Below are 15,931 nucleotides of genomic sequence, written 5' to 3'. Positions count from 1 at the left end.
TTTTTAATTTTGTTTCTATTCAACAAACTGAAGATGGGAGAAATGAGGGGAGGGAAGGGTTGGCTTTAATGAGAACCCCCTGCTACCAGGCCTCCCTATAGCCAGGGAGCCAGCAGCCCCTTCTGCAAGTTTGGGTTCATGCTGCGTACAGCCGCTTAGCTCTGGTCTGCACAGGCAGCCGGACAGGGCTAGGGGCTACACTATGAGCAACTTAAAGACAAACCAGCAGGTGAGGTAAGGACACATCTATAACCCGGGGGCTGGCTGTCAGGCAGCCCCCACCCCCGGCTCCCATGGCAGAGCACTGTGCCCCGAGGATCTTGCTTTTCTAGCACCCCGAGGCCCCGCCGTGGTCTGCCTGCAGCTGAAGCATGGAGAGCAGGGCTACCACGGCCAGCTCTCCTGAGCCGGCCGGGCTGTGGATGGAAGGGGCAGGGTGATGAAGCTGGGGCTGGGGGTCGAGAAGCAGGGCGGTGAGGGTGGGCTGAGGGTCTGGCGACGGGGTGGGAATCAGGAGCAGGGTGAGAAGGGCGAGCTGGGGGTCGGCTGGGGAGGCGGGCGGCCAGGGCAGACTGCGCGGGGAGGGCGCAAAGCGGCGGGGGGCGAGGGTGCGGGGGCCGCGTCTCCCACCCCGCCGCAGGGGCTCCTCGGGGCGGCAGCGCTGCCCCGCCGGGAGCCACGGGGATGGGCGCCGGAGGGCGAGCGGCGCCGGGCCGGGGCCGGGCCGGCTCTGCGGCGCCTCTGCTCCCCCCGCCGGCCGCTGCCGCCGGGCCGGGCCCGCCCGCCGCGCTCCGCTGCGCCCCGGCCCCGCTGGCGGCCCCGCGGCGGCGGCCCCGCGGGCGGCCGGGGCTGGCAGTCGGCGGGCAGGAGCCCTTCCCTGCCTGCTCCTCCCCGCCCTCCCCGGTTCCTCCTCGCTGGGGAGGCGCGACTGCCTGACTCGCGGAATGACCCCGGCGAACCCCGAAACAGCCCCAAAATAGGGGGGGAGCGGGGGGCGCGGCGGGGCTTACCGGACATCCTGAGCGGGAGCGGGCAGCACCTCGCCGGGCGCCCGGTGCAGCGGCAGCGGTGGCCCCGGCCCCGGCCCCAGAGCAGGTGAAGGGGGCAAGAGGAGACAGGCTTAAAATTTGGGGGAGAAGAGACCTGCTTGCCCGGTGGCAATGCCAGGTGGATCCCGACAATATTATTGTTTTATCCCTACGGGTATAAGTTTGAGTTTTTCTCTCCTAATGCCAAGTATTTAAAACCTCTAGAAACCAATGATTTGACAATCAATGATTGCGCGATACTTTCAATTTGAATATTCAAAGGCTCCACAAAATGGGCTATCTTTTTGTGAAACTGAGCACATCCCCATCTAGCAGAGGGTCTGGGGGAATAAGATTTGGTAGGGCCACCCTCCCCACCCTTTGCTTTTGGGACATTTGCAGGGTTTTATCCATCTTTCCCCAAACGAAGCAGATGCCTCGAAACTGGCTCGGTATTTTCCCCTCTGATGCACAGGCTGGGCTCCAGCCCTCTCATATTTCATTTGCTACCTGCAGAGAGGACTCTGCAAGGGACTGAGCTGCTTTTTGCACATTTTTTCACATTTTAAGGCTACATACTAAGGCTTTTGGGGCAAAATGGCAGTGGGCGGGCGTGGCGTAACAAAGAGGCTGCCCTGGGCACCCAGGCAGCTGAAGCTACCCAAACCCCACTTCTTTCCACAGCACTCCCTTCCCTCTGCCCAGATGCTGGGCTTATATTGGAGTTTAGTTGCGTTTTCCCCTAATTCAGACTATTTGCTCTTGCTGCACGGGTTGGCCCTTCTCTTCTTACATGCTTCAGTGCTGGCCTGCCCTGTATGCTGTAAGTGGTGGGGTTTTGGCGTGTGGTAGGATGACACGGTTTTTGGATAACCCCTCATCACTATACGGTGCTGACGTAGTTGGGTTTTTCAGGTTGCGTTTCAACTTTTCCCTGCGCACCGCAGTCTCTGCCGTGTCCCAGGAATAGCTGGCTAAGGCAGAAAGCAGGCCAGGCTGTTAATCATCTACTAGCAGTTCAGTTTGGCTATTGTTGCAGCTGAGTCTTTTCTTAAGTTGAACAAATACACTTGATTTCTGTGGGGAGTGGTCGCAGCGGCGATGCCAGTCCTTGTGCTGACATGTGCCTCTGCAGCTCCTGGTAGGCCAAGCCTTGCTCGGGGTGGCTCTGCAGGGACAATTCCCACAGGTGCCTCTGGAGAGGAGCTCTCTCCACACACCTGCGATGCAGCAAAAAGGAGCGTGCTGTGCTGGGGGAGCTGCAGAGGGGGGTTCTCAGGGGAGTACATGGGCCTGCCTGTGCTAAGTGGTTTGGGACCTGAAGCCCTTGGCGTTGCTGGGGCTGCTTCCACCTGAAGCATCGGTGGTGGGTGGGCAGAGCCCAGTGAGGCCGTGGGCGCTGTGTGCGGGAGCCGGCACTCCTGGGAGCGGGGTAATGTTTACCTCTGTAACCAGAGACCACAGAGCAGAGCGTGCAGGCTGCTCGGCTCCAGTCATGACTGAGCTGTACGCCTTAAGGAAACGTGAAGCACCCGTGTTTGGGGTGTTCCTACATGTCCTGGGTTTCGGAGCTTTTCCAGGCTCACAGAGACCCTGCCTTGGTTAAGAGAGCCAAATGCCAGCATCAGTCAAACACTTCCAAGACAGCTCAAAAGCTTTCTGTCCTTGCTTCTCCCTCAAAGCCTGATGAGGATACAGCCAGACTGACCCTGGTGTCCCCACCCATGCAAGGCTCCTGAAGAAGGTACAGCTGAGGTAGCTGATGGTGACTGCTTTGCCAAACAGCAGCTATGGACAGCGATTCAGCCTGGCGGTGTTGTCAGTTGTTGTGTAGAACAAGGCTGCGGGCTTGTGCAGGCTTCAGGTTTGGGGGCACAGGGGCTGGGTGCGGGGCAAGGAGACCTGCACACACCCTGAGATGCTCTGGGGCTCCTTCCCTTGCCCTGGCCCATGCTCAGGGGAGCAGCTCTGGCTGAGCAGGTACCACCCCGGGATGCTCCACACCTGCTGCTGGCAGGAGCCTGTGGTGCCTACGGACCGAACGGGGAGGCAGCTGGGCTCACCTCGCCCCAAGCTTGGCATGTGTACAGAGGAGCCCTGGCTGCTGGCGATTTCTCTGGGCTGAGCTTTCCCTGTCTCTCCAGGGCTCGAAAGAAGGGCGCAGCCCGTGGGGTAGGCAGAGGTGAGATTTAAGGCACAGAGAGCCACTGGAGTTTGCTTTTATGAGCAGGTCTGAACAAGGCTAGGGAATCAGGAAGCATTGGGGGGATCCCAGCCCACCAGGACCAGAGCTGGGCGCTGGCTGCGGTCCTCTGCCCGAGCTGGGGCTCCAGGGGCTCTGCCCCGGGGAAGCCTGGGCACAGCCCAGGGGCTGTGCAGGGCTGTGGGGACGAGCTTCGCACAGCAGCCGGGGCCGGTCCGGGGTCAGGGTGAGAGGTCTGACCTGGGGCAGCCTGTGCAGAGCCTTCCCTTTTGGGGTAGCTGCTGAGATCCCTGGGAGCACTTGTTCCATCCCTGGATGCCAGAACATCCCCTGGATGGTTTGCAGGTGCCTGAACAGCCAGGGAAGTGTTGTCCACCAGGTGTGGGCTGAGCAAGGGGCTTGTACCGTTGCTGCGTGCACACCGAGGTGCAGGGGCATTCCTGGGCTACAGGATGAGGGGTCCCCAGATGGTGGTAGGTGGTATGCCTGTAAAAGAAAGGGTTTTGTGTAGAGGACTGGCTTGGCCTGCTTGGCAGCTCTCTGCAGCGTGGCTTACACGGGCTTGATATTGCTGCCTGTTTCTAGGTGCAGTGCTGTGTCCCCTGTTCACGTTCCCCCACAGAGAGGTGCCTGCAGGCAGCATGGCATGAAGCGATGCTCTGGGCCCGATCCTGTGACCCCCGTGCCATTTATGATCCCTGGAGGGTGCTGAGAAGGCTCCGAATGCCCCATCAGCCCCAGGATTTGAGAAGAAAAGGCAAGGAGGACCTTAAAGCATCTCATCACTAAACACTCTCAGGCCCTGGAAAGCTCCTGTTCTTCCTCAGCAAGGCTTTTGTTGCTGTTTCTGTGGGTGCCAGGCTGCGGGACAAGATGGGGAAAGGGGGTAGCCTCTGCCGGGTAGGGACGCAGCAGGGGGGACTGGCTGCATCTGTAAGGGTTGTACAGGACTCGTGTGCGTCTGTTTGTGTGTGCAGAGCTACCTCTAGTGGCCACGGGGCCCGGCCTGGCACTGGGACTTCAAATCAGCCTTGTTCCCAATGAGAGCCCCAGGTGGATGCCTCTTGGCAAGGGGCTGGAGCAGTCTGCTTTGTGCCCGCTGACACAAGGCTTCGAGTCACGTCACTTGTATTGATCTGGTGTAGGCAAGAGGGGGAACAGCTCTGTGTTTTCTTCAGGGCAAGAGGGAAATTGGGGAGGATGTGTTTTGTGCCTTGCAGGTGGGAGGGATGGTAAGGCTTCCTCGCATGCAGATCAGCAGGCAGGACAGTGCCCCGACAGTCCCTGCCAATGCCTTAAGCTGTCCGCCAGGCCCTGGTGTAGTGTGGTGAACTTTATTTGGTTGTGCTGTAGACTCAAACAGACCATGCCTTTGCTACTCTGGCCATAATTGTTGCCCAAGACAATGCCATGTTCACAGCATGATAGCATTAGGGACGGACGTTTATGCTGCTAGGTAACCAGATACCATTATACAGACTCTGTGCTATTAAGGAGGGCTTCCCCCAGCCCCTGCCTTGCTCCACAGCCTTCCCAAATCTCTTCCGGTAACGTTGCTCTGTAGATGTAGGTTAAGGTTCAGAGCAACCTGTTTTCTCAGCATCTGAAAAGAAGTACCTGAGATCCTTGTTTGTAGGAAAGGCCCATAGAGTGCAGATACTTTTCGGGCTGTGTATTTTACTTGTAGCACAGTGGGACTGTGAGCAATGACTTTCATAAGGCACTAAAAGGCACCACTATAAGCTACATGTGGTACATCCAAGTGATTGTATTTCTAAACAGAGCATAAAGCATTGCATGTTGTTAACATCCTCTGTTTGAAGGACCAGCTTTAGGAAAAAGCATACAAGTAATTAATTTGCTTCAATAGCAGTCCATTTTTCTTTTCCCCCAGCTCTTATCTCTCATCAGTAAGTTCTCCGGCCTTCATAAGTCCCCCAGATGGGACTTCCATCCTCTTTTGCCCAGGCAGAGTTATCATGAAGGGGCAGCGTCTCCGAGGACTGCTCTGGCGAGAGGTGGCTCATCCTGGAGGTAAGCTCGTTTGCCACAGTCATGAATGGTGAGAAGGAGTAGGGCGAGGTGGCAGCATAGCTGGGGGAGTAGTGGACATCTTCAAGTGGATGCAGAGGGTAGGGCTGGCCTCCGGGGATGGCTGGGGTCCAACCTGAGCTTCGGTATGGGGAAACACCTCCGGACTCGTGTGACGAGAGGCAGCTGCCACTAGCAGGCAGTGCTTGCAGAGGGTCTGAGCACGCACCATCCAACTGGCTGAGACTGTCTGGTGAGGTCTGCTCCCAGGGCTCTCTCTGCATGGAAGCAGGGAGAGAAGGCAAAAAAGATTCTTAAGAATAAAAGCTTGTCCTGGAGGCAATGGCATATCTATCCCAACAGCCTAGCTGGGAGCACTCATGATGGTTTCTATTGCTCTGGAGCAGTATTTGGTGTTAAAACTGTTGAAAGGAAGTATCCATGCTGTCAATAGTGGGCAAGGCCTGGAATAGGCTCCCGTTGGGACTGACCAGCCCTGACCCTGCAGGGCCCAGGAGCTCTGTCCTGGGAGTGTGAATGGAGCTGGCTCCTGGGAAGTTGCAGGGATAGGGATAGGCAACTGCCAGGAGCCAACAAAGGATGTTTCTAGAAACTTAAGGAGCTTAATGGAGTAGTTGTTTTGGGGAGCAGGGAAGGTTGTTGATTTAGGAGCTGGTCTCCAACAGGAAGAGGGGACAATTAGATGGAGGACAGGAACAAAGAGAAAAACAGTTCCCCCTCAGCCCTGCCCCATCTGCTGTGTGCTCTGTTGTGGCTGCCTCCTGTACCAGCCACAACCTTCCTGCATGAGTCCCCCTGACTTAACCCCAGCTTTAAATTGGGTAATCTTTCATTGGGTGACTGAGAACCGTAGACTCACTCACTAGTAGGAAGTGCGCTGTGTCATTAGGGAAGGATGGCAGGAGAGGGGGCACAGAAGAAGGGCTGAAGAAGGAGCTGGTACCAGCTGTGAGGGGAGTAGCACGGTAATCCCCATATTGGTCGGTGAGATATGGGTCCAGAAGTGTCGGGTAGCCCTGAGTGGCAGAGGAATCGCATGAGAAGGGCTTGGACCCTAGAGAGGATGAGTAGACATCATTGACAAACTGCTTTGTGTTGTGGAAATCCAACTCGGTTGTGAAGGACCTCCTGATGCCGTAGTAACCAGCCTTGGTAGGTGAGCCTGTGGTGGTCAGAAAAAAGGGTTGGCTAAAGGGAAACTGTAACAGCAGCACCTGGGAAGCCACAGAGCTATGGGCACCTCTGCAGGTGCAAATTAGAGCCCTTTTCTCTCTAGCATTGCCCAGGGCAGGAGTCAATCCTGTCTTGAAACAGGTGTGTCAGCCCAAATGCTTTTAGCACCTCGAACTGCCCTGATCCAGCTGATGACCTCCATCTGCAGCAAACCAAATGTGTTTTGGGAAGCTTCAAGTATGAGGCCAGGGGGATGGAGGTTAACTTTGCCAGCCTTTGCTTCTTCCTTGCTCTGCTGCAGCTCTTGGGGAGGAGGATGGGGTTACAGCTGCAAAACCACCTGCCTTTGTTCCAGCCTCATTCCCCTTTCCCTGCCCAAGAGCTCAAGGGACAGCTCCTGGTTTTGTACTTTCTCTCTTCAGCTCCAGGGAAAGCTGGAAGACGCAGAGGGAAAAGAAGGGGTTCTGTGTGGCACTTCTGTCAAAAGAGGTGGGAACTGCTTTAATGACCTCTCTTCCCCCTCTTTGGGAATTTCATATAAGACTACAGGGGCCTTTCTTTTATTATTGCTGTCCCGCTTTTGACTCTTTCAATTGCTTTCCTCCTGGGCTCAGGAGCAGTGTCGACTGTCCAACCTGCATTGAAGGTATTTATCAGTGGAGGAAAACCTCACCTGGCATTTGGACAAATGGTGACTGCGGTGTGCTGGTGCTGCCCTGCAAAAGATAAAGACATGTTAAAAACTGTCTTTTCAATGCAAGGGAGCTGTCTAAGCATGTAGTTTGAGAAGCTGTTGGCATAATTCAGATGCACTATTTGAGCCTTTGTGCTATGAGTATGAAGAGCTTAACTGCAAGACTTCAAGCCTAGGGCCTCTGAGGTATTAGCAGATGTAGGCTAAGAAGAGATTTTGAAGGTCTTGTGTAGAGCTGATAACGTTAGAAATATCAAGATAACTGGCTTCTTTCTCATGTGCTGCAGGGTCCCTTAATGCAGGTATAATGCTGAGCAGACATTTTGGTGTTGGCACAGAACAGGGCTCAATAAGCTGGTATCTAAGTCCTTGGCTGGTCAAAATGGACAGATTCTGCACTGCCCATGTTCTAGCCCAGCTCTCCTGTGCTGTGTCTACCTGCCACAGAGCTGCTTTAGCTGGCCCCTCCTAGCAGAACAAGCAGGCTGTGTGTAGAAGGCAGTTTTTTCTAGCTCCTACTTGGGTGCTACAGCAATGCTGATAATAATAATCTCCTCTTGGTCCCTAGGTAAGGGAGAAATAGCCCTGAGTGACTCTGGTGCTTACAGTGGCTAATTCCTTACAAAGCACTGTGGCAAAAGCATCTGCTCCTCTGGAGCAGAGCTTGTACATGGAGTTTCATTGGGTTCTGTCTCCAGACCTCCAAACCCATACAGCACAAATGCAGCACCCATGGCTACATTTTCCTCAGCTATGCTGTCGCCCTGGCCAGTGATGGTGGCATGCTATTTCCAGTTTGCATAGTGCAGACAGGAGGTTCCTGCCATAGCCAGCAACCAAATTTAGAGGTTTAGATTTGAATTAAATTTGCCAGTGCTAGGACTTCCTTTTACTGCTGAGGGAGGTTTGCAGCTGCTCCCTGCTACATCATGAAAATGAGCTCTGAGCCCACACAAGTCACATAGGCTGCAGGAGCGATAGGAGGTGTCAGGAAGGAGCCCTTTGGCTTGCGGGCAGATGAGAGTGTTCACATTGCAGGGTCAGGGCCGGGGCTTGCACCTGTCTCTAGCTGGGCCATTTTTGGCTGCGGATCTCGGTGAGTACTATAGCTGGTAATGCACGCTGCCCTGCAAAGCTAAAGCCTCCAATGCAAATCTGGTCTCAGCAGACACCCCTCTCGCAGCATCTATGTCACTTTAGTAGTACCTTCTCCTGCTTCAGTGTTTTTCACCACCACCTCCTCTGCCTGCCCAGGGCCATTGTATCCTGCAGCCAGCTCATGTCTGCATTCACTGAAGAGGAATCTCTTTGAAAGTAATAGTGCAGGCCTCCGCACTAGTGTTTAGACCCCAGTCTTAACACCCCACTGGGAAGTAGTCTAGTACTGTCATCTGGCACCCCTAATACCATGTTTGAGGAAAAAGTTGAGTTAGGAGGTGCAGGTAGCACAGGTGCTGCCTACGGATCAAAGGGCTGCAGTGATGAGAGCTGGGATGCTTTGTTGGAAGGACAGGAAGGTCCCTGGGCATAGCTGCCAGCCTCTAATCTGGAGCATTTCAAATTATCAATGCATTTCAGTTCATCTTTGATCCTGCCTGTTCAACAGCCACTGAAACTATCTGACCGTGTGTCACAGGCAGCAGGTCCTCTTGCACACACCTATGATGGATAGCCACAGAGCTGACATTAGCTGCAAAGGCTTTGCCTGCCTTAATTCAATTGCAAGAGCCTCTGCAGCAGCCCATCTTTGGCCTTCATCATAGCAGGCACCTGCATACTTGCAGAGACATGCATTTTATTTGCTTCCTGGCTCCTTATCAGGTGACGAATTGCTTGGCTTAATTTAAGTCCATTAGTTCATTTCCTCCCTGCATTACTTCCTTTCAGTGCTGTGGGACTGAGGTAGCTGGATCTTCTGCAACACATCAGTGTGTCTGTTTAGCATCACTTGAGGCCACAGCATACTCAGCTGTTATAAGCTTGGTCTCAGCCTGCCTCGCACACAACTAGGCAGAGATACTGGCTGGGGGTACTCCAGAGAGCTGTGTTGCTTCACTGCCTTGGTAACCCAGGTGCGTTGTTCAGCTACAAGGCTGCCTTGAGGGGGGTGGGTGGGTAAATGTAAGGATCCAGGTCAAAATAATGACCTGGTCCTGCAATGGGGACCTATGGTGCCCTTTGGCCAAACTCTGGCTTCAGTGTATCTCCTCTCTGGGCCCGATCTGTAGTACAGCAGCTGAAGTAATAAAAATTAATAATGAAAGCAAAGCTTAGTCTGGGCAGGGCACCTCACTGGTTTGCTGACAGCAAGTTTGCTGACTAATCTGTCCCTGGCCTCTGAGTGCTGCTGGGCATAGTGCTTCATCTGTGTACCTACCAGTTTCCCCACCTGAGAGAAGAGAGTAATCCTTTTATCAAGCAGAGGGTGACTGCTGGTTCATGCCTACATGGTGGATGAGCCAAAGGAAAAAACATCAGACCCTCCCTAAAGCCTAGGACCAAGGCCTTCTGCCCTGCAATTGGTGGGAACTCAGAAGCCCAAATTATGTGGTTTTCGTCATGGTACACGCTGGTTTCCCATCATTTAATGTGTGCGGGGCCCGGCTGTCATGAAATTGTTGCTGTTCTGCTCACCTCTGATGAGCAATGACCTTTCCGTAGCAGCACAGATCTCCTCCATAGACCTCCCCTTGCACAACAAAGGCTTACTGATTTTGGAGCAAAGATCATGTTCAAACAAAAGATGCAGCTAAATTACACTGCATCATAAATATACAAAGGGGTGTTCAGTTATCTGCCGTTTGCTTTGATTCTGGTTTATATTATGTCAGATAAACAGAGCTGCACTTACAGCTGTTCTTTTCATGATACGTTTGAGCAAATACGGATGTTTGCCCTGCACAATAATTTTTCATCTCTCATAGGGAATTAGCAACAGGGCTGATTTTGCATTAGATAGACACACAACTGCTAAGCTTTGGAATACAAAGCAAAGGGCAATAAAGCAAGCAGCAAGTGTTTTACAGTTCCTAGGGCTCTTGATTGCAGCTGTTGAAGCTGCCGCCTCCAGAACGGGAGCAGGTAAAGCATGATAGTCATCAACCAGGATCCGTTTTCTCAGTGAGTGCAAACACAGCAGTTGTTTCCTGCTGCTCCCCAAAGCAGTCTTCCCAAATGCCTGCCTGGTGGGAGCATGTGTTTCCCAGTGACTGTCCATGGCTCAGGGGGTCTTCTGCCTTTCTGCGTTAGCTGAAGGCTCTGAAGAGATCTATGGCTAGGTCTTGCTTTGTTTGGTAATGCCCATGCTGATTTGCTGCCTGTTTTGTTACACAGAGTTAACGTGCATGAAAGTAACAGTGAGAAAAAGACTTGCAAGTCCCTTTGAGGTCTCTTTGTTTTGCTAAAGGCAAAAAGCCTGAGGCTTTTTTTCCTTTTTTGTTTTTTTCTTTTTTTTCCTTTTTTTACTCCCTGAGGCTTGGGAGGAAAAAAGCATCAAAATTCCTGTGTCTTCTGCTGCCAGTAATTCAGGTCTCTGCTCCCGCCCTTTCCTTCCAGGACACAGTTGCAGCAGCTTGACTGCATCTCCTCATCTGTCAGTGGCCCTGTTGTTCCCAATCAATCTGGAAATGAAGTGCTGCTGCTTGGTAAAGGTGAGTCTTGAGAGCACACGGGGAATGGCTTACTGTGGCACTGGATGCCACGTGCTGGCACCTGTAATAGTGTCCCCTTCTGGGGACAGCATTGCTTTTCTGGCTAGTAATTGAGAAAAAAACAATGTAGTGTACTATAATTTGACTTAGGTTTCCTGTTGCCATAGAACCACTTTAAAAAGAAATCATCTCTTACAAACTGATGCTTGGCCTCTTTCCAGACCATAACATCACCGCATCTCCCCTGGTACTCTAGTATGCCAGAGAGGAGCTGGAAGGAACACAACATGCAGGGTAGAACATCTATTTTTGTGGCATTGAGTTGTTCAAGTGTAGCTAGTGAAAAAGGAAGTTGACTTGGAAAGGTGTCATTGCAGGATGTGAAAGGAATGAGAAATTTAGCATTACTAATTTGCTAAAAAAAAAAAAAAAAGGACTTTAATCCCTCAAAGCTTCACTGATGTAGAAAATCAAGGAGCCATCTGTGACCTTTGGGGGCAAACACTAGTGTTGCAAATGTTTTTGCTATTCCCTGTCAATATTGGCAATGCCTTGAACTCAACATAAATGCTCTTTAAACCAGAGGATTACATGACATGACTTTTCTGTTGGTTGTTTTTTCTTTTTAAAAAAGAGGGGGAGGAGGGTGGTGGTGGGAAGTGACTTACACTGAAGCGGGAGCCGCTGTTCTGCCCGGATCGTTTTTCAGCAAGAAGGTCTTTGACTGTGTGTTTCACTCGCACTCCCTGGTACACCCGTTTGCCAAAATCTGTAGGGACTGAGGGAATGAAATGAGTATTAGAGGAGTTCAGTGAAAGCACAGAGCAGCTGGGAAAGGTTGTTACGGAAGAAGCAAATTCATCACTTCTGTACACCAAGTTAGGTTTAGCTCCTCCTTGCTCCTTTGAGCACATCGCTCTACGAGCTTTGATGTCAGTGCAAAGGTGGAAATACCCTGGATGGTTTGAGTGGCTTCTCTGAACAGTGATGCGAATCACAGTGCAGATCTCAGGAAAGGAAAAGGAACTGGCCTCTCAGTCTGCTTTGTATCCACAGCAAATACAGACAGGTACTTGGGGACTCTGCTGTTTTATCAAGGTTATTGAGGAAGGCACAAAGAGGGGTACGGTGTCGGGAGGCTGATGGCAGGCCTGGCTCTGTTCTCTTGACCTGGCTGGAACACAGCACAACCCGTCCATAGGGTCTGCGTGACTTTTGGTGTGAGGCATCTGTTCTCTTCCTCTGCCTGGATAAAGCTTTGCAAGATCTGCCTTGTGTACAGGTGTTTTGGCACAAGTGAGGGCAGAGAGGTATGAGGTACAATACCAGGGACAGCTCTTTTATCCTGGCAGCAGGCTGTGCCTGAACAGAGAGCAGCACCTGTGGAGCCAGGGAGGAGTGTCCATATGGGCTTTTATTGAAATCTTCCAGAGAAGAACTTAACTTTGAAGCTAATCCCTTGGAAAACATGCAGCTGTGTTCTCCCAAGGGAACACAGCCATTCCACAGCTGGTGTGTTTGATCTCTAAAATTGTGATATATCGTTTTGCCCTTCTGCTTTTCAGGATGTGAAAAACTCCATTGGCTCCATTTATCACTTTCTTTCACGTGGCATTGTGTCCCCAGGTGCACATACACATGGAGAGCTTAGAAAGGGAAGAGTAGAGGGTTTAAACAACACAGAATCTCAGTGCTGGCTTGCGGTTACCCTAAATGTTTTCTGTTGGGCCATAGCAATTGCAATTTTGGGCAACTGCAACTTGGTTTTGGTGTTTGAGTACTAACCAGAGAGACTTCAGCCAAGACTGGGCACAAGGCAAACATGTCGCAAGAGACAGTGCCCCAAAAAGCTTATGATCAAAATAGTCAAAATAGAAGTGAATGCTCAGTCTTCATACTGACCAGCGAGTATCTGTGGACAAGCCAGGACACAGCCAGAAATGGATATCAACTCTTGCAGCTGAGAGGAATCTGTATACGGAGGCCAGCTCTTTTCCACAGCCCAAGGAAGAAATCTCCCTCCTGTAGTCCCTTTTCAGGGCTCTTTTTACTGAGAGCAGTTGGAAGGATGGGTACCTGGTGCGCACATGTAGCTGGAGCTCAAAAGCTGTGGCAGAGCGGGTATAACTGGCAGAAACAGCTATACTTTCTGCATCAGAAACTTCACATCTTTGCATGAGAGTTCCTTTAGAGATAAGTGTTGCGATTTGATGGAAAAGTCTGAACTGTATAGCATAGTTCATTGAGCCCCGTCATGGTTTGATACCTGCGAGAACTCATGCAGCCTTTGCTAGCTGCATCCAGTTGATGATTCAGGCCTTGATTCAGCACAGAACTTCTGGAGGAGGACTGAAGCCAAGAAGACAGTCTTATATTTAATTTTCAGAATGGGGATATTTCTAAAATAGTATCACTGGAAAAGCTGTGAGCAGCTTTATTCTGCAGTCTGATATTGCCAAATCCTACAACCTCTTTGTATTAACTGACTTTGCTTCTCTGTGACCATTTCTAGCAAGTGTCTGATGCTCTGCACTTCTGCAGTCCTGTTTTCCTAACATCTTTACTATGGTCTAAAGGTATCAGAAAAACACATCCACACCTCCTTACTTTTACACATGGGTGCTGTGCTATTGAAGTTACTTCACTCACATACTCACAGTTATTCCTCTGCTGAAGTTCTTATAAGTAAGCAATGTAATGGCTCTGTCCTCTAACCCTGTTTTTAGTTTCAGTCCAGCCTCACATAACAACCTCTTGCTTTCAGTGAGTTATTCAGCAGGATCTGATGCTGAGCTATTAAAACTCCAGACAACTCTGCAATTGGCAGCATCGGGGAAGAGAATGCTAATTTAGGCCCAAGTTTACATAATTTTCAAGTAAATTAAATCATATTTCACAGCACTTTGATCTAACTGCCTTTTGGAAAAATATTGCATTGTGAAGAAATATAAATTCAGTCTAGAGAAGGCGGAATATGCTAATAGATATTATTAAATTCTTGGGACATTAAAGATACCACATGTTGATTTTAGAAAATTCTTCTTTCTGATTTTTTTTTTTTAATACGAGCCCAAGGATGGCACAGTATGATCTTTCCCTGATACTTCCATGAGGATGCATCTTTACCCTTGTGAAAAGTCAAGGTGCTGAAACTCACCGGTTTCCATTGTCGTCACTGCTGACAAGTCTCAGCTCTCAGATTCTGCAGGACTTTGGAGAAGGGCTGTCCGTCATGAGCTTCCCAGAGCAGAGTGAAGTCAGTGCTCATACTCCACTGGTAAAGTTCCAGCTGAGCCTGACGGAAATACGTTTTCTACAATTTAGTGATGTCTCCACAATACCTTGTTTGGGATTTGCTTAAATGCAAATCTTTTGATGTGTGTTTCACTCCAATTTGCATGGTCAGTGTGGATCATTCCCAAAGAGCCTCTTTCCTGTCTGAGCAGTCTCAGGGAGTAGTACTGTCCCTCTGGGACCCCACAGACTAGCTTGTGCATTACAAAATTAAAACTGGATCTTTGGACACTGTGGACCCAGAGGCTTTGTGTGGCATCCACTGGCACCTGCGGGGAGAAGGGTAACACTCAGCCAGGGATAGCATGCTCATGGGACCGGCAGGAGCATCCTTTATCAAACCCTTTTGCCTTTGGGGGTTGGCCCGGGTTTGGCTCTCTGTTATCAAGCAAGGGGTCCCCTTTCTGAAGGTCTGAGGTTAGCCTCCAGTGAGGTGCCAGGAGGGGGAACAGCAGCCAGGAAAGGACCTGTTCTTACACTGCTGCTGGACCCAGATTAAAGAGACCTTTGGCCAGGCCTGCTATAGCCACTCCTCTGTTCCCAGCCTCTAAATGGTAGCAAGTCTGTTTCTGCAGTATCTGAACCAAGAAGTAGAGTTAAGCCTTTAAATTCTTCTTTAAGCACTGTAGCTTATATCCTAGTTCTGAAACATACCCGCATTTGCTCTAAGAGAGCCATTTTCCCTGCAACATGGCTAGCAAAACCTATCAATACAGTGAGGACAGGCTGTGGTGAGGCAGATGATCTCTGGAGCGTTTTGTGTACAAGCAGAGTGGGCTGGTCCGCAGTATTGCTGCGCTCATCTTACACGAGCAGGACAAGGCTGGCGCCATTATGTTCCTCATAATTAAATATTTCTCCTCTTGTGGAGTCTGCTGCCAGCTTGCGGGTCTATTAGGTAAGATCCGTCCCTCTTTGTAATTCCATGTGCTTTCCCCAGCATTGGCCCAGAGGTGAATTTGGCCTGTCATGTGAACTGCCTTCCTGGGGAAGGCTATTGATTTTTTTAAGTGTAATTATTCTTTTTCCTTCAGAAGAAAAATAAAATACAAAGAGCAGCAGCTGGCAAAGGCTGCATCTGCTCAGGCCATCGAGGCAAGTGGGAAAGGCAGAGCTGAAATAACATCCTGAATAATTTCCAATATTCTTAACTTGCAGAACGACTCGGGTATTGTGCCTGCACAGACACGGAGCTCAGGACCAAGAGGACATCACACAATCAAGCTCATAGAAGACTCGAGCTCCTGTATACAGAGTCTTTCACCATGTATATACACCCTCTTATATAAAAGACAAGTCTTATTTTGGCCCATCCATTCCTGGTCACCCCCTCCTGGTACCCACAGGTGTCTCGGATTTGGCTGACAGGTAATAGAATGGGCAAGAATAGAAAGGGAGCACCAGGCGGGTCGGGGAAGCGTGGGCAGATGTAAAGTCACAACAGAAGAGGGCTGTCTTTGCTTTGTCAGCAATAGGCTTAGTTTGCCACCTGCCTCCTGGCAGACTTCCCAGATAGTTTTGTCTCCTGTGCCAGATATTTATATACTTTGGTTAGGATATACAAGTTAAATTGCAGCCCCATTCAAGCTAATAGCTTTGCACTGTCTAGCCAGTCCAGGTGTTTTCTGTACTGATTACAAAATAATTACATTGGAAACAACAGATCCTGCAGAAAACAATTAAACAGAGATAAAATGAAAACTCGGCCAGCCTTCTTTTAGTTGAGATCCATCTCAACTTACATTTCATTTGAAAAAGCATCAGACACAGATTTTTCTATATAATTTCACGAATTTGGGCGTGTGCTTTCCATTCTCGTCAGAGGGGAGAGCTGGTG

General features: G+C 50.7%; 1 protein-coding gene and 1 long non-coding RNA gene across 2 annotated transcripts; one reads left to right on the top strand and one right to left on the bottom strand.

The window, feature by feature from the left end:
* The first annotated feature begins 65 nt into the window (after positions 1-65).
* On the top strand, positions 66-15,922 carry LOC148054996 (uncharacterized). The gene is made up of 4 exons (XR_015706095.1): positions 66-234; positions 5,126-5,265; positions 10,706-10,800; positions 15,253-15,922. It is a non-coding gene; the product is annotated as an uncharacterized LOC148054996 (long non-coding RNA).
* POU2AF2 (POU class 2 homeobox associating factor 2) lies at positions 5,139-14,067 on the bottom strand. Its single transcript, XM_009460668.2, has 5 exons — positions 13,958-14,067; positions 11,469-11,578; positions 7,130-7,172; positions 6,147-6,445; positions 5,139-5,540 (listed from the first exon to the last, which is right to left on the bottom strand). The coding sequence occupies exons 1-5, from the start codon at positions 13,965-13,967 to the stop codon at positions 5,139-5,141; spliced, it is 864 nt and encodes a 287-aa protein (XP_009458943.1). The 5' UTR covers positions 13,968-14,067.
* Positions 15,923-15,931: the final 9 nt, after the last annotated feature.

This window comes from Nipponia nippon, unplaced genomic scaffold, assembly GCF_047370975.1.
Source record: "Nipponia nippon isolate SJK-2023a ecotype South Korea unplaced genomic scaffold, ASM4737097v1 scaffold_28, whole genome shotgun sequence".
Classification (NCBI taxonomy): domain Eukaryota; kingdom Metazoa; phylum Chordata; class Aves; order Pelecaniformes; family Threskiornithidae; genus Nipponia; species Nipponia nippon.
Note: the sequence above shows the minus strand (reverse complement) of the source record. Positions and strands in the feature narration are given on the sequence as shown.

Bases quoted from the DNA above. Each gene is read 5' to 3' on its own strand.
- POU2AF2 (XM_009460668.2), bottom strand. The intron at 7,173-11,468 runs GTAAGTCACTTC...TATCTTTTGCAG, and splicing joins ACAGCGGCTCCCGCTTCAGT to GGCAGCACCAGCACACCGCA. The intron at 5,541-6,146 runs GTGAGTGAGTCT...GCTTCCATGCAG, and splicing joins ACACAGCGCACTTCCTACTA to AGAGAGCCCTGGGAGCAGAC.